The sequence below is a fragment of the Colletes latitarsis genome, chromosome 6 (genome assembly GCF_051014445.1).
Source record: "Colletes latitarsis isolate SP2378_abdomen chromosome 6, iyColLati1, whole genome shotgun sequence".
Taxonomy (NCBI): Eukaryota; Metazoa; Arthropoda; class Insecta; order Hymenoptera; family Colletidae; genus Colletes; species Colletes latitarsis.
The window spans coordinates 7,878,723-7,897,464 of record NC_135139.1 but is presented as its reverse complement, the minus strand read 5'-3'; the positions used below and the strand labels follow the sequence as shown (position 1 = coordinate 7,897,464).

Below are 18,742 nucleotides of genomic sequence, written 5' to 3'. Positions count from 1 at the left end.
TAATCTATATGTATCTAATCTGATTCTGGAAATGGGATATAAATTGAAAGGTGAATTTTAATACAACGTCCAAAGTGTAAGAAATTGTAAAATAAATACAGCATTTCTGTAGTATGTTTTCTTTCGATGGAATTCCACTTAAACTTCTAATCTAAATGTATCTAATCTAATTCTAGAAATGGGATATCTATTGAAAAGTGAATTTTAATAAAAATAAACTTCAAAGTGTACAAAATTATAAAATAAATGCAACATTTCTATAGTATTATTCTTTCAATGGGTTTCCACTTAAACTAATAACCTAAATGTATCCAATCTAATTAGACTTAACCATTTGCACTCCAATGCTGTCGCCACGATTTAAGATTTATACATACTAACGCAAGTCTAATTAACAAAACGAATGAAAAAATTTTATATTAAACACATTTCTAAATTTCTCTGGGAGAAAGGACAATTTTAATATTCTTTAAAATAACAAAATTGTTATTCAAGTAGCCAATTACTTCTATTAAAATGAATTCTTGAAGGATTTAATATTTGTTAACTTTTTGGGTCACTGGTAGTCAGAGATCGTCGTCTGTTTTTGTAAAACTAAAGTTCCAAAGAAAAGACACTAATTAAGTAAACTTCGTTTATTGTACTGTTTTCAGAGTGACAAGACTTTTCGCTTTGGAACTAACAATTCTCAAACTGAAATGTTAAAAGAAATAAATTTGAATGGAATTCATGTATTTTAATGTGGTTACAAAAATAATTACTAAGTTTTAGTTTATGTAAGTGACAATTTTTTTATATCAAAGTTTTGGTCTAATAACAAATTTTGCGGTTTTGGTCTTCATAGTCAAGTCTGAGAATCTTTTTTGAGATTTTTACATGTATCAATAGTCGCAGTTAAGTAAGTAATTTTCTGATCTTATTTGAAAAATATTAAAATATAAGTGAAAATATGGGTTACTGTACCAGTCAAAAACGTTCCAATCTCCAAACATAAAATAGAACATTCTTTATTATGTTTTACCGTGGACATGTACAAATGATATAAGGTCGAAATGTTTAAAATACATTTATATTTAAATAGATGCTTGTTTCGGACTAAAGTTCCTTTATTCAATGCATGCACCAAGTATTAAATACGTGTTACTATAATTATTCATGAGTAACTCTAAGACACTATCAAAAGCCACTACCTGATTGTCAATAAACTGTAATTAATTGATAATACTTTCGTGCTGATTAAACGTGCCTAGTCGCAAATTATACTGAATTATTTTAAACTCTACCGAATCGATCAAACTTGTAACGTAGAGCCAAACTGCCAGCCTAAAAGACTGAAACTCCACTTTTAAACTGTGTCGTGAGCTCAAGAAAGTTAAGAGTCACTGTCAAAATTGTCAAAATTATCACGAAAATGAAAAACATATTGATATCAACTCTGTACCTCAACTTGCTGATTATTCAAAAACTAAAATCACGTTTTTATATAATAAAAAATATTGAAAAAAATCAAAAGCATTTCAATTGCCGAGAGACGTATTACGAAAAATTTCCCAAATATTTTAATTTAAAATCAAGTTATAAAACATGAAAGATGCAAAAAAAATGCTAAAAAATGTTGGCTTTTTAACGAAGCTATCGCAAAGCTTGATTTATATTAGTACGATAACTAGATATTATTATTACCTTCTGTCCTCAATTTTTTCAGACCATTTTTACCTTGATACAACGTAATCAAAAAACATGAAAAGCAATTTTTTCGTCGTTTTTTGCGCGTCAGTGTAACTTATACGTCGAACTTCGATACACCCAACACCATGGTATTCCGCGGTCGTTCACCGCGGTAAAAAGTAGCACACCAATCAACCTCCCCCTCCCTCTCTACTATAATATCATCCACCCCGTGTGTTCTCCTCTGTAATCCACACGCGGTTAAACATTCGTGGTGTCCTTTTTCTATCGATAGTACGAGGTACTGCGGCAACAATACGCGCGATATCGGTCGTATTCATCGTACTTTCCCACACCGCAGTATTTTATCGACGCTCTTCTAATAAATATCAGCAATTTCTTTCCGTTGTGGTGCGTACAAAATCTGTAACGTCCGTGGATTCGAAATATTTGAAAGGTTTTCAGAGGGAAATTGTTTCGATTAGAAATTACGTCGGAAAAAACGTTGCCACCTTTCTCCTCCCTTCGACGCGCGGTCGATAGAAGCATCGTCTACTTATGAAAATTTTCAGATAAAAAGTGACGTAGATACACCTTCTGGTCGTTCATCGATTTAGCGTCATCGAACAAAGAATAGTAATCGGACAAATAGAAAAGAAAAAAATATTTTCCCCTAATGCACGAATAAAAATATTAACCCCTTAACGTACGATTTAATTCCAAATAATTTTTCAAACGTATACTATTTTATTTTGTTTAAATTTATTCGTACAAGGAATGGCCACAAAAGAAAATAGAATATCTCGTGAACGTAAAAATGTATTGATTTTAATTGACGACGAGTGAGTAGCCTTATGATTGTGAAACTTGACATCAGGTACCTGTGACAAGTCAGTCTCGACATACTTTTAAATTACCTGGACAGAAGTTTTATATTGCATCTGACCGAAGAAACATTGGTACAAGTAATATTAACGTGGAAATTAGTAATAGATCTTGTAATAATAATAAACAAACTGATATAATAACTGAAATGGTCTACGTGAAATAACTACTTTATTGATTTTTGTATATTTATTTTACCAATAATAAGAAACAAACAGTCGATGACAAGAGTTGATTTGAACAGTGTAATTCGAGCCTAATTGGTGAATTAATGAAGCTATACTGTCCTGAGAAAGTGAAAACAGCTCTAGAGTTAATTGATTGACTGAATCCATTAACTGGGAGCTTAATTGCTTTCATGTACTAAGTACATATATATTCATTACTACACGCTAATTGAAACTTTACTAACAACGTATTTTTGCATCAATTATGTTAAAGGTATAGCAGTTTCTTGATTGCACTCAGCGTCGCTTGAATCACTCTAAATCTCTCAGCCCAAACCAAACACAAATAATTTGGAACACGAATAACATTGAAACGATTATTACAACAATATTGGGTCACAATGAGGTGATAATACTGATTACATTACATAGACAACTATATTTACACTCTGAATTAGCTATTTGCTTAACTGACAGATTCCTTGATTAGCTATTTAAAGCGTGAGTACTCTTGCTACTAAGTGGCCGACTAATTGCTTCGCAAGTGATAACTAATCACTGAACGTTAACTAAGATCTTACTAACTATGTAGTTTACATGAAAATATTACAACGACCAAATTGACAAGAAATTGGAAAACAAATTTTTTATTTTTTTCCAAAGAAATAAATTTTTCAATAGCAGTATTCCAATACTATAATGTTTTTACATATACTAATTTATGGAACACATTAAAAAACAAAATAAATACATTTCTGCAGTAATACTCTTTCGATGAAATTCCATTTAAACTTCTAATCAAATGTATCTAATCTAATTCTAGAAATGGGATATCAATTGAAAGGTGAATTTTAATACAACGTTCAAAGTGTAAGAAATTGTAATTAAATGCAACATTTCTGTAGTATGTTTTCTTTCGATGGAATTCCACTTAAACTTCTAATCTGTATATATCTAATCTGGTTCTAGAAATGGGATATAAATTGAAAGATGAAGTTTAATAAAAACTTCAAAGTGTAAGAAATTGTAAACTACTTGTTGCAGACAATTTGTAAGCCATACTACCTCTTGCATTAAATCTGTCAAAATTTATAATAGGATTAAATGAAAATTTATAACTGTAACTGCGCACCTATACCTAGATAATGGGAATATTCCCAGATAATGGGTTAGTGATTTAAGAGACACACGAGATTCTAGTGGGTTAAGGTATAACATAAATGTGTGGTGTAGAATTTTCAATACGTGTCTTATCAGCCCTTCTTTCCCCTTTAATGCATTAAACTGCGTTTCATGTACTGACATTTAAAGTATTATCAATGAAATGCAGCACCAACTGGTAACGTTCAGATTACAACGAGAATATAAAATTTTTAACCAAAGAAAATCGTTTATCTAGCGTTTCCAAAAATAAACTTTCCATTAAGAAAATTTGAGGCGAATCTGTTTCTGCTAATATAAATTCAATCGTAGTATTGGCACACTTTTCTATCGTAAAACCATCACGGAAGTAAATATCCGATTTTTTAGTTCAAACTAGCGCACGAATTAAAATGACCTAACGGAAAGATTTCTTTATCGTGTTCACAACTCGCTGCCAAATATCGAAGTTATGAAGCACGAACCATAAAGTTCGAAAATCAAATCCTGAATCGTTTTTACCCCTATTCTAGATATCGAGCAAAGATAGCGAAGCGTATATTACAAAATAGCTGACTAAGCATCGCGTCATTTTCCTTTTCCGGGCACAAATCTTTTCCTCGACTCTTTATGAAGTTAATTCGAAGGATTTAATACGTCGAAAGTTTTCGAATAACTCGTATATTGGATGTCGTGGTGTATATTTATTGGTGGTTTTACGTCAAAAAATTTTTCTCTAACTTTGAGATATTCAATTCTTTAGTCTTTCGTTACTCTATTTGAATACGTACAAGTCACTATTAATAGGCCTAGGCACTATTCATATAACGTTGTTCTAAATATTATTTCAAGTGTCAAGTATTTTATTTCTCAGTTATTTTATTTTTGAAAGTACACGTTCCAATTATAATAAGAAATAGACTTTTATTCAAAAAATTTATATTCATTTTATTTGTAAATAACAGCAAAGGATCATGTTCAATACTGATATAGTAAGAAAATCACCATTGTAATTTTAATGCTAACAGGCTTTATGTTATGTCATTAAAAAAGGTTGTGAAACACTATTATAAACATTCTTTTAGCTTTGTTTCCTTATCTGTGTACTTTACACAGACAGTACATAGACCAATAAATGACATTTTATTTTCATTTCACTCAGAATCTTAGTCGATTCGTCTTCTAAAGGATATGAATTTCCTTCGTCTGACGTCTCACTTTACGTGACAAATTGAAAACTACGATTTGCACTAATAGAATCCATAGACTACGACCGTTGAATATCGAATTGTCACAGTAAGACCGATTCAAATATTTATGAAAGCACAATCTAACAGCACTCTGTTATCGATGCAGCTTACACTAATCAATAATTTGCATTTAAACAAGTCTGAAAGAGTCTTTTAATTTCCTAAAATGTTTGTGAATATTTAAAAATTAATTCCTGAAACAGAATAACACTATTGTGATAAAGACAAATACTATTTTCAGTATATAGATTCAAAATCGTTTCAAAACTTGTATGAAAGCTGATGGAAGAACTTTAATTTAAACCGATATAGTTCGAGTTTCTTCAGTAACAGTTATTTAAAATAGAAGTTCTTTGTAACAGTTTCGATCAGGACTTTTAAAACAATTATTTTCGAGACCTTTGCAGGCCTTGTTTATGAGTTACTTCAATTGCAAATCGCGTGGCGTTTCGCGCGATCGCAAAGCAGCGAATAAGAGCAACTCAACTGAAAAGGTGCAGGCACTTCAACACGTTCGACGCCATGGGGTGAGCGGTGATCAGGCACGTAGCCAGAATTTTATTTTAGGAGCAAAAGAAGTCCGGACGAGAGCCTAAAGAAAGGATGAGAAATCTGCAACCCAAAGGCCGCATGCGGCCTTTTCAAATGTTCAATGCGGACTTTTCCCATACATTATCAGTCACAGACAATTACGACATCAAGCGAACAAACAGTAGAAATGGTTATCGTTCAATTGTGCTCGACGTAAACTTAAATTTTATTTTGTTATACAGTAAGGAACGTAACTGAACCAATAACCACACGTTTTGAATAAATTCTTATTAAAAATACTGAAGAATTTTATTTGTTATACAGTAAGGAACGTAACTGAACCAATAACCACACGTTTTGAATAAATTCTTATTAAAAATACTGAAGAATTTTATTTGTTATACAGTAAGAAATGTAACTGAACCAATAACCACACGTTTTCCATTTTATTATTAAAAGTACTGAAAAATTTTATTTGTTATACAGTAAGGAACGTAACTGAACCAATAACCACACGTTTTGCATTTTATTGTTAAAAATACTGAATAATTTTAATCATTATACAGTAAGAAACGTAACTGAACCAATAACCACACGTTTTGCAAAAATTTGTTGTTAAAAATACTGAAAAATTTTATTTGTTATACAGTAAGGAACGTAACTGAACCAATAATCACACGTTTTGCATTTTATTGTTAAAAATACTGAAGAATTTTATTTATTATACAGTAAGGAACATAACTGAACCAATAACCACACGTTTTGAATAAATTCTTATTAAAAATACTGAAGAATTTTATTTGTTATACAGTAAGAAATGTAACTGAACCAATAACCACACGTTTTCCATTTTATTATTAAAAGTACTGAAAAATTTTATTTGTTATACAGTAAGGAACGTAACTGAACCAATAACCACACGTTTTGCATTTTATTGTTAAAAATACTGAATAATTTTAATCATTATACAGTAAGAAACGTAACTGAACCAATAAACACACGTTTTGCAAAAATTTGTTGTTAAAAATACTGAAAAATTTTATTTGTTATACAGTAAGGAACGTAACTGAACCAATAATCACACGTTTTGCATTTTATTGTTAAAAATACTGAAGAATTTTATTTATTATACAGTAAGGAACATAACTGAACCAATAACCACACGTTTTGAATAAATTCTTATTAAAAATACTGAAGAATTTTATTTGTTATACAGTAAGGAACGTAACTGAACCAATAAGCACACATTTTGCATTTTATTGTTAAAAATACTGAAGAATATGAGAAAATAAACATTATATGTATTTATATCTCGATTAGAAGTAACATAAGAAAAAGGGTCAAAAGTACCGCTAAATTCAATTGGATAGTTTATAACAAAAGTGAATTTGAGACTAGTACCAACGAATTAAAGAGCAACAATTGAAAATCCATTTTTACTCAATTTCTCCTACCCCGTTAATACGAAAATGATAAATGAAAATAAAATTTTACAGCGAACGTTGAACTTAAGGAACTTGATTGATCGCTCTATTAAAATACTACGAATATACAGATAATTAATCAGTGCATAGAGTATTCGTCGATTAAGTCCAGCCTCGTTTGCAACTGGAAAAATGGACGTATCGAATTGTGAAATACCTCTAATATCTATTTGATCTATTAATCTATTAATATCTAATATCTATCTCTTCGCTTCGTGCGTAAATACGGTCGAAGTTCGTCAAAAGTTTCGGGAAGAGAAAATATCTGACGAATCAGCAAAAATAAGTCTACGAATACGTTATCGTGTATTTCGGAAACGTAAGTAGAGAAATAAGTACTATTTGAAAAATATAAAATTTACGATTGCTTTCGTTTCGCTCATAAGCGAGGAAACAGATTGCAGACACAGCTTTCTAGAAGTTAACAGAATCGCGCGTCATACCACGCAACTAATTTGCGTAATGGTTTGTTAAGCACGCATCCATGTCGAAACAACGTGCACAGAGGTCTAGTTTGTTTTTTGAATATCACTCTTGGGAAACAGAAAGTATATAACCGCTAATTTCTTGAAGATCCAATCGATCAGAAGCTATTGTGGTGGAAAATGAAGAGGCATAATTGAAACTATACCGTCGAGACTTTAAAATCGTTAAAAGTATATGAAAGGTGAACAAACCTAACAGTCGGGCCAATAAATATCCTTTGATATTTTAGGTCTTTAACAAAAAAAAGAATCGTTAAAAGTCTATTAAAATCGCGACGCGACGAACAGATTAAAACTACATTATCAAAATTATGCAATCACCGTGAAAATCTGAACGTCCAAATTGATTTATAATTTTATCGATGACAAAACAAACATGGAAGCGATGGAATTTTTAGTGACCCTAATTCGATAGATACATTCTACAAACACGACCAACTTCAGTGGTGAACAGATACAAAACCGTATAAACATGCGTTATATTTGATTCCGTTAATGAATTGCAGCTAATTGTGTAATCTGACAATTCTCAAACGCGAAACCAATGAATATTCTATTTACATTCTGCGAAACGTTTCGTTCTATAATTCAATAATGGATAGAAAATTGATTAATTTGTATTTCTTTATACGAAGTCTCATAAACTTAGTATGACTGATTCTACAAAACTGTACGTGTACAATGTTAAATAACTACTTTTCGTAATAAGATCTTAGGAGACCATTCTTACGACAATTTTTTAAATAATCAATCGAATAATTTATCGAAATAAGTTTTATTAGATGTTGCACGTCGCGTGTAATTTATGCATGACTCTCGCCGCCCCATTTCACCCGAATAGCCTGACAGTTTTTGAACGAACGATATTTTAACAGATGGATAGGTCCTGCGAGACCTATTGTCTGACCTGTTTGTTCCCTAAATTCAAATCTGCTAAAGTCTGTTTTCAGAGCGATTTAAGAACCTATGTTTATTCAACATCCATCACTAGTGTTGACATGTAATATTTGAAACGTTTGAAAGATTTAAAAACTGTGTAATAAGTTTACTTGTATTACAGACGAAGGTAGCCATTATATTATTGGAGTATAAAAAAGACTACAACCTTGGTATAAGGTCAGAGGAACAAATTGTTGCAAATATTTTTCATTGTTATTGTCTTAAATCGTCAAACTAGTTTCTATTATATCCACTTTGCTTCTGCTTGTTATAACTCTCTTTCTTCGTCAAGCAATGTTTGGATTCAGTTTTACAAAAAATACGCCTAAATCTGAAGAAAGTTAATCGTGCATTATTGTATTAGATCGTCCCATAAGCTTGTGTCGTTCGGCGTTTTCAAATTGACGAGGATAAAATTTGTAATTTAGTAAAAGACAAACAAAATTCGGAGTCAATATTTTTGTTAGCGTATAATAAATTGGAACCTTCCTTAAACCACTCAAAATCTTAAAAGGAAATAAGAAATGGAGCATGCATAACAATCCCCAGGCTATTATTAGTGGGTAAATAATTTGAAAACATTTTAAGGAACAGCGTTAAAACATTTTAATAAAAAATCAAAGAAGTTTTGTGGCAATATAATGACTTTATCAAAGTAAAGAAAGTTGCGAAACGAGAAAGGGTTTATTTTTTTTCGAATTGACGAAGATAAAATTCGTAATTTAGTAAAAGATAAATAAACTTCGACAGTCAATATTTTTATTAGCGTATAATAAATTTGAACCTTCCTTAAACCACTCAAAATCTTAACAGGAAATAAGAAATGGAGCATGCATAACAATCCCCAGGCTATTATTAGTAGGTAAATAATTTGAAAACATTTTAAGGAACAGCGTTAAAACATTTTAATAAAAAATCAAAGAAGTTTTGTGGCAATATAATGACTTTATCAAAGTAAAGAAAGTTGCGAAACGAGAAAGGGTTTATTTTTTTTCGAATTGACGAAGATAAAATTCGTAATTTAGTAAAAGACAAACAAAATTCGGAGTCAATATTTTTGTTAGCGTATAATAAATTGGAACCTTCCTTAAACCACTCAAAATCTTAACAGGAAATAAGAAATGGAGCATGCACAACAATCCCCAGGCTATCATTAGTGGGTAAATAATTTGAAAACATTTTAATAAAAAATCAAAGAAGTTTTGTAGCGATATAATGACAAATGAGAAAGGGTTTATTGTTTTTCATAAAATTCCATGATATGTTTGAAATATTACTTTAACTTGTAGGACAAAACTCGACATGGCCTAATACTACCGAAGGATTAAAATTCAGGTGATAAGGAAAAACTTGCAAGAACTGATGACGTAAATTTCATTGTCAAGGATGTTCTGTATATAGTAATCCTGTAATTCATATCTGTTGTAGAGGGAAACGAGAAAAAGAAAAACCGCGTCCACGCACGAACGTTTTATAAAAATTAAACTCTGCTGTTCCAGATAAGTCGTCATCGTCCGTGTGGGCATGTAAGGAAACGCCCTCCGCAATAGCGTGTTGAAGAGATAAAAGACAAGCATAAACTAGTTCCTGTCTCGTCACGTGGTGGAGAAGATTAACGCATTTGCGACAGCTTTGTTTATTATAAACAAACGCGTGGAACACCGCGTAGCATGACTTCATCGTTTGGAAAGAGGAAATCCCAAGCATTTGTAGGATAAACTTGTCAAGAGTACATCGTGTTGATGATGAGACGAGATTAACCGATCTTCGTGAATAGTCGTGTTAACAGTAGAAGCATGAAAACCAGATCTATTCAATTTTACTATTCTATTATACACATTGAATATTCTTCTATAGAACACTATTCAGCATTTGTATGATAAATAGTACACCCCTGTTCATAAGTTTCCAGATAGTTTATTTTATTACGTTGTCCTACAAACTTAATGTTATTCTTGAACGTCAATATTTATTACCAAATAATATTATCTTAATTGTTTAAGCTCAAATTAACGAAAAGATGTATGCATCATATGTATTATACAAGGGTCGATTGATAATCAAGAACTCTAATCCTATAAAACATGTTTCAGATAAGAGGAATTAATATTTTTCTTGTTCTCAAAAAGTTTAAAAATAAGGTTAATTTAGAAGCTTTTATAACATTTTGGATTAACATTTAATATCACCTTTTGTAACTGAGAGCATCCCAGTAGAAATTAAAAATCAGTATAAAACAACATTTTATAGCTAATGTTCGACCAGACTGTTAAAGTTTTAGTAGCAATAATTGAAACGTAAAATGCTAGATCCATTGTTAAAAATTAACACCATATTTAAAGCTGCATTCATAATGGAAATATTAAAATGAATACGACGGGAATAATATGATGTTTGCGTAGAATCATAAATAACAACCCTTGTCGTAGGTCGCGTTTGCCGTGCTTCGAGCAAAATTTACCAGAATTTTTACTGAAAACAATCCTCCGGAACCGTCCATAATACAAAATTAATGTGTCATGTTAATGAAAATATTTCCTTTATACCGGACAATTTACAACGTTTTCCGTGAAAACCGCATTTTCTTGTCCACTGTTACGTACACGTGTCTTGTCGCGTGGAAACATGTGTTTCATCGTCAACATGTTCGGAAAAATACTCGGAATAGCATAACTATATTTCTTCTCCAAAACAAACGAAATAACAGAGACATAACATTTTTGTTTAAATTCATATACTTTAACAAACAACCTTATGTACACGAACAGTTGATGTGTCAAGAAATATGATAAATATCTAGTATGAGTGCCCATATGGTACCTACGTGGAAATTCAAAATCCAATTTTTGAACTTGAATATCTAAAAATATTTTTTATTTTTCAACGAAATAGCAACCCTTGAGAGTTTCGAAATCCAAAAATATTAATAATATAATAGAAGTATTTTCATTCGAAATTGTCGTTTTTGAAGTGATCTTTTGTATAATGTATTTTTGATGATTATAGATCAATAGTTTTGAAAATTTGCACACATGTTTGGCCATGTTTTTAGATAACACAGTTAAATTCTTTTATTATTATCTTCGTTATTACACGAATAATTGCATGTTTCCTGCAGTATGGTATTTAAAATTTTATCTTTATGTCGGTTATGTCACTTTATAGAAACTCCTACATTTAGGGAATAAACCAAGGTGGGTCACCTATTGACCCTTCGTGCAAGGAAGCCATTGTAATAAATGGGTTATTAGTTAAGCCGCTATACTTCATAGAGCAGAAAATTATCGAAGCCTTCGAATGCTATAACTAAGCATTAATACTACATTAGAAAAAAACGGCACGTGGGATAAATTTTCCTATCAATGTGCATAATTTTTAACGAAATAGCTGTCATAGATTGAAACAGGAATTATTAAACTTGTTATTAAACTATAATTTTCAAGATTTTTTACTTGCAAAAGTCAAGTTCCTCCGAATATTAACATTGCATGCATTTTTACTTTTTATATTCTTGAAGTTGATGGATATTGTCTATTCAGGAAACGTACAATAATAATAAATTCTGAATGTACATTGACAACTTAATTAATGGATCCACTGCTTCTGAATTAGTTATAGATTATCCAACTTACAAGGAATAAAATCGTGTTTTATTACGATAACGCCAGACAACAGTATTCTTTATTAATCCGACCAGACTCGCTAAAGTTCCATTAATTTTGAGTTATTAAAATTCATTTAAAAATATGGACAATGACAGTAACGAAAACTTTCACGCCAATGCATGAACGAATTAAAAAGTTACGAAAAATAAAAAATCATAACACAAAAATAAATTGGTGTCGAAGAAAAATTTCAAACAAACTCATTACATGATCCAATAAATAAATTAAAATACCTGTCAATGATGTATATGTATAAGAGAACACTAAAGTTTACATCATTTCGAATGGATGGGAGGCTGGTCGGGGAATGTAAATGAAAACCGTTAAGTGAGAATTATGATAGTATCGAATAATGTTTAATAACACTGATGAGCACGAACACGCCCACAAATGATAACAACATCATCTATCATGAATGAAGAAAACTGACATAAATTTAAAGGGTGCGTCCGACAAATGTACGACCACTTTATAAATTACCTTCTTATCGTTAGAATTTGTTTCCCTTTTCACGAAGAAACAATTTTTCTTTCTGTTTACAAGATTTTCCGGTGAATTTATTTCTACACCGTGCACCACTACCAAGAATAATTGCATCAAGTTTGCTAGTTAGATGGAAAAACTTTTTCTGGATAATGGATGGTTTTTCTGCAACACCTACAATGACATTCATCGGAAACTAGTCCCACGTGGCATAGGCGTGGTACAATATATCACAAGTTCAGATAAGTGTATGCAACCTTCAAGGTAAATTGATAAACCTCGTTAACTGTGCGTTTTTAAATGGTGAAATGCAAGGTATCTCAAAATACACGACACGATTTGAACATAAATGGCTCTTCTGTCAAGAAAATATTGAATGGGTGAAGTAAATACCCTATATAATTTCAAAATTAGTTTTTTCGAACACGAAAGCTCGTACGAAAAATTTTATCATAAATTTTTTACTTATTTATTCAAGGGTCGTATCACGAATTTTTTCAAAGCCTTGTATTGAATTAACGAAGAAAGTTAAATTACACTGGACACAAATTTTTTAATACAAATTGTTAATATTTTCTAATGAATTTGTCTCGTTGTCCCCAGTTACTCTTTTGCGCATAAATTAACCCCCCAATAAAATTACAGCGCGGCAGAAATTTACAGTACAAATCTCCTACATGAAATTAGAGATATTACTCGATTATACTTTATTTTTTTAGGAACGAAATGTGACATACAAATCAATCCCTCGAATTAATTCGCTCGTCGTACATTCGTTTTAACTAGTGAAATGAATAATAACAAATAAGAATAAGTCTCTCACAAAAAAATAAAATTGATATAAAAGTGTAGCTTGTGGGAAATACATAAACATCTTCGTTACATAATGCGTGAGCCTTTGACATTATAATATCTACGCCACTTCCACGCTTAGAAATTGTATGCAGCTGCAAGATATTCCTGTTACTGGAAGTTCTAGACAATCTTAAACAATTCCTAAGTTTAGAATCTGCAGAGACTTAGAGCAACTGTAAACTGTACAATATTGTAGGTGTTGTCAAAATTCAAGGAATAGAAATCTCCCCAAAAATTCTATAAAATCATCGACACACGAAGCATTAACTGATTTCATACAAAATTATTTTGTTAACGAAATATATTATTTTTACTATCGACGACGTTCTTAAGTTTTCGTAAACAAGTATGTATTTCGGATTCTTGAAATACCATAGAAACATATCCTGTAAAAAATGTTCCAGGCGAAAATTGGTCCACAATTGGCCAATTGTTACCACATTCCATTTAAACTACTCGATCGTTTAGGTGTTTTCGTGACACTGAGTTATTCGTAAAGTCGTTAAATACGAACATCCACTCACCTTTATTAGTCCATTCTCGAAAATAATGTTTTTAACGTTGACTTCGTAGGTGAACATCGCTTCTCTTCCACAATCGGGTGTGCCTTTGAAGACGTTAAAAAAATCCACCTCGTTCGACACTTCTGGCAGCAACGATATAAACTCGTCCACGTTCGAATAATTCCCGTCACCGATAACGTCGAACAACGACACGCAGCTTTTCGTGGCCACGTCGAAAACTGTATTTTTTGGACAGCACCTCCTGACGCTCAACAATCGTGGCAATGGCACGACCAATGGTATATATTCTTTGGGACTATCTTCGTTCGATTGACAACCCACGACTATCAGGTCGCTCTTACGCGTGTCTCGTTGGTACAGAATTTCGAGACAGGATGGCTTCTGTGAATTAAAATAAATAAAAGCTGCTTTTATTCAAACTACCGCTTTTACGCTTTTTAATTCAAAAGCAAAACACTGGTGACTGGTAGGGTAACTTCGATAATATTTATCCACTCCATAAATATTTATCTTGGCGAAAATTGATTCGATCGACTATATCGATTTCTCTCGCGAATTCAGAAAACGAGCTAGCATTGGATCCAAGCTGATTTTAAGAGAACAACATTTTTTTAGATATATCACAATAACATTAAGCCACGATTAGGCATTTTCAATTGGCTGGGCCTCTTTTCAAACTTAATTTAGCTCCTGACACGAAATATCTGAGAGACTATCCATGACTCGATCTCAACTATGCACAGGGTGTTTGGCCACCTCTCGGAAAAATTCTAATGGGAGATTCTAGAGGCCAAAATAAGACGAAAATCAAGAACACCAATTTGTTAATTAAGGCTTCGTTAAAAAGTTAATAACGTTTAAGGTTTCATACCGACCGGAAAACTTTTCGGCGAAAAAAAAATTTCAAAACGTTCTGAAAAAAATATATTTGTCTGCGGGGGTCAATTACAATCATTTTTGGTGAATAGACGTACCCCCGAAATCTTACGCGGTTTCCAGAAAAAAATTCATTACCGAAAATATAATATGTGACCGGAAATGTTTACTCGAAATTTCATGCGTATCTTTAAAACACCATAACTCCTGAGCGGATTGGAGGATTTTAATGTTTAAAAAAGCAAACTACGCGTATTTTGATGGAGAATATGTGGAAAGTCCAAAAATATTCGAAAAGTTGATGCTTGACACCGCAAAATGAAAAAAACCCCCAAAAAATGGTCCAATTTTCAAACAGCCATAACTCCTATGATAGTGAATATATTTCAATGAAACTTTTTTCTGAAGTAGTGCTCATGGGTGCCTACAAAAAAGTATTAGACAACTTTTCTGTAGGACATAAAAAAAAATTACTAAAAATCAAAAACGAATTTTTAAGAAAAATCGACAGGGGGTAGTAGGCTGCTGAAATTTTTCGACGAAAGAAAAATTTCAAATCGTTCTGGAAAAATTATTTTCAGTTGCATGGATCAATTACAACCATTTTTAGTCATTAGACATACCTCCGAATTCCGACGCATTTTCGAAAAAAAAATTCCTCACCGAAAATATAATTTCTGGTCAGAAATGTCTGCCCGAAGTTTCATGCAAATCTTTGAAATGTCATAACTTTTGAACGGATTGGAGGATTTTAATGTTCCAAAATGCAAACGACGCGTATTTTAGTGAAGATTATGTAGAATTTCCAAAAATATTCGAAAAGTTGATTCTTGAGCAATTATTTTGAGCAATAAACATATTGTTAATAATTCCATTTGGGGTTCATGGCGTGATTAATAAAAGAAGAATTGTATAACGCAACTTTAAATATTTGTATCATTTTTAAGTTTCCAAACCCTCTGAAGGTATATCAATCCTTTCTTAGCATTAGGATAAATGTATCGTACGTGTATATAAAAGTAGACAATGATATAAATCTTAAGTCATAGCTACGTATCTACGCATGTATAAACGATTATAAGTTTAACGTAATAAAACGTGAATTATTATTTATTGCGCCTGATGCAGCTAATCATATAAATATAATTATCTATCGTTTATATTGGTAGTTATGTATATTATTATTTATGTAAAAAGTTTATAAAAAAAAAATGCAAAGATCTTACCATATTTATAATATAGCAAACGATATTCACAAATTGTTATTCGCAGATAAAAGTTAATGCAGCGATTTAATGCAAAATGCAATACATGACACGAAGGTCGTTTAAAAATCGATACTGTTTGATACAGTCGCTACTTCGATGATATTTACAAGCACCGTTATAGGATAAATTATTCAGTTTCATTAAAATATTGAAAGCGATTTTGAAACACTGCAGACTACGTGCACACGGTAAAAAATCACGGTTTTCGAAATAAATACATGTTCGACTCGATGGATATATTTTACTATTAATGCACGAACAGAAATCACGTTGAAAGCAGTTTTTCGATCGGAAACATTCTTCCCCCCCATTTTTACGACTTTAGCAATTGGGGAAACCTTTATAATGCTCTCAAGAAAATATAGTCGAAGGACTTTTAGCGTACAAAGGCACCGGTGAGATCAATGGGAATCCCGCCATAATCTTCCGCGATCTTCTTGCCAGAATAGTCATTTTTCTCTCATTTATCTTAACTTCCTCCGCGCTTTTCGATCGAAATTGTTTAACCGCTCTGTTAAAATCCGTAAACGATCCATTTAAATCTGCCAATGAAAGCAATAAAGTTGGAATTATAACAATTTCAGAAACGTCCATCGATTGCATTCCAGCTTTGATCGCGTTCTAAAGTTGGAACATTGTCGACGAGCTTTTTAGCTTTCAATTAAATGCATTTTAAGATTGGGAATTAATTGGCGACAGTGATTGAATATATTTCAAATTATTTGCATACCTTTCAGCTCCTAACATATCGACTAAATTCTTTTTAAGATTAACAATAAATAAATATTGTGTCGTAAAATTCTGAACACGCTCGACGAAATCGATCAAGGAACACAATATAGTAATAATTATACCAGCAACGTGGTTTTGGCTAAGTTCCCAATCGTGACCGTGTCCTTTCGTAAAAATTGTCCACGTGTTTCTTGGCCGTCGATGGAATCAATTTTTGAGCTTAAAAAAACCATTTGTGGAGCGTGATAAAATAAAGTTAATAAATAAAATAATTTCAAAAACACTTTGTACGACAGGGTTTTCCACTATGAAACTAAAACGATTAATTTAAAAATTGACTAAAGAAAATAAGAAAAAGTTAAAATTGCGTGTAAATTGATTTGAATCAAAGTTTTCGAAAACGTCGCTCGCCAAATTTTTCAGGCATTTATTCTCAATAAAAATTCACGCTTCCGTCGAACAATTTCAAGAATCCAAGTACAATGGATCGCGTGAGAACAAAGATATAGTGGATCGGTGGTAATCAATCGGCCACGGCGGGGACGGAAATTATAGAGAGAAGAAGCTAGGATGAATCAAATCAATCCGTCGCGTTTCGTTCGCTGGAAAATTTACGACTGGCGGCGATTTAATAGCAAAACGGAGGATCCCGTATGGTTTCCGTACCCGCAGGTAACCGGTGGCCTGCATCGAGGAGAGGAGCTTGATTCTGATGTCGTCCGCCACCGTGCAATTCGGAAACGACGTATCGTAACCGATGCTGTAAAGTTCCATCGCGTTCGATGGCGCCGGGACGCACGCCTTCCCCTTTTTATCGGAGAAAATCTCCCCGTGCGGACAACATTTGTTGAACGTCGTCTCCGTGGCTGATAGAACCGTTGACACCCAGACGAGCGCCAAGGGGATCAGGCTTCTCATCGTCATCGCGGGACCCGTTTCGTGGCAGTCAAATTGCACTTGAATGGCCTCGAACGGGAGGAATGTGGCCTTGAACGATTTCACTTCACTCTGGTTCCAGCGAACGTCGTTTACCACAGAGTCCTCGTTCACGATTGTAGCTACAAATTAATTGGTCCTCGTCGCTTGATAACGAATACAGTGGCGCACAAAAGTTCCCAAACGGTTACGCTTTAGCATTCAAAGTCGAAGAGATTGGTGGATGGAATTCAAATAGATTGATCAGAATTTTTCAAAAATATTATTTCAACATTTCAAGTTTCGCGCCAAGATTTTCACGAGAGTTTCAATCCGATGAAAGTTATCTACTATTCAATTTTGTTTAAATTCATTCGTAACGTGCGATACCAACGAAAAAGAACAGATTCGTTTTACGAATAACTCGCGAATGTGAAAATGTGTTGATATTAATATACGAGATTTAAACGAGCGAAAGGCATAAAGAACTTTATGTGCCCATGCCTATCGTAAATCTACATAAAATTCTTTATGTCAAATTTCGTAAATTGTAGATTTACAATAGTGTGCATGGGTACATAAAGTTCTTTATGCCAAATTTCGCTCGTTTACGAAATCTCGTATATTAAAATCAACACATAGATAGATTTACAATAGTGTGCATGGGAACGTTTATCTTTAAAATACAATGAAAATTAAACACTGAATACGAAGAAATATTGGTTTCGCTCATTCGGATTTTAACGTATGGCGCGATTGCGATTTCCGTAGCCCCTACTTCGAAGATTAAATTTGTGTTCTTCGGATCATTTTAAAAAAAAAAATTATATATGTTATAAGTACCAAATTGGCCTGGTTTAGCCGGTAAATTGGTT

General features: G+C 32.4%; 2 protein-coding genes across 4 annotated transcripts in view; one reads left to right on the top strand and one right to left on the bottom strand.

The window, feature by feature from the left end:
* Positions 1-18,742, top strand: part of Nha1 (Na[+]/H[+] hydrogen antiporter 1) — a 572,935-nt gene that overhangs the window by 375,404 nt on the left and 178,789 nt on the right. The gene's annotated exons all lie outside the window — the stretch shown is intronic.
* Positions 1-18,742, bottom strand: part of LOC143342312 (G-protein coupled receptor Mth2) — a 61,013-nt gene that overhangs the window by 38,349 nt on the left and 3,922 nt on the right. The window contains exons 2-3 of one of the 3 annotated variants that reach the window (XM_076766040.1): positions 17,619-18,080; positions 14,077-14,457 (exon numbers count right to left, since the gene is read on the bottom strand). In XM_076766040.1, coding sequence (XP_076622155.1) covers positions 14,077-14,457; positions 17,619-17,876 — 639 coding nt within the window. In that variant the 5' untranslated portion in view covers positions 17,877-18,080. The remainder of the gene's footprint in view (positions 1-14,076; positions 14,458-17,618; positions 18,081-18,742) is intronic. The other 2 variants (XM_076766039.1, XM_076766041.1) reach the window with 2 other exon arrangements.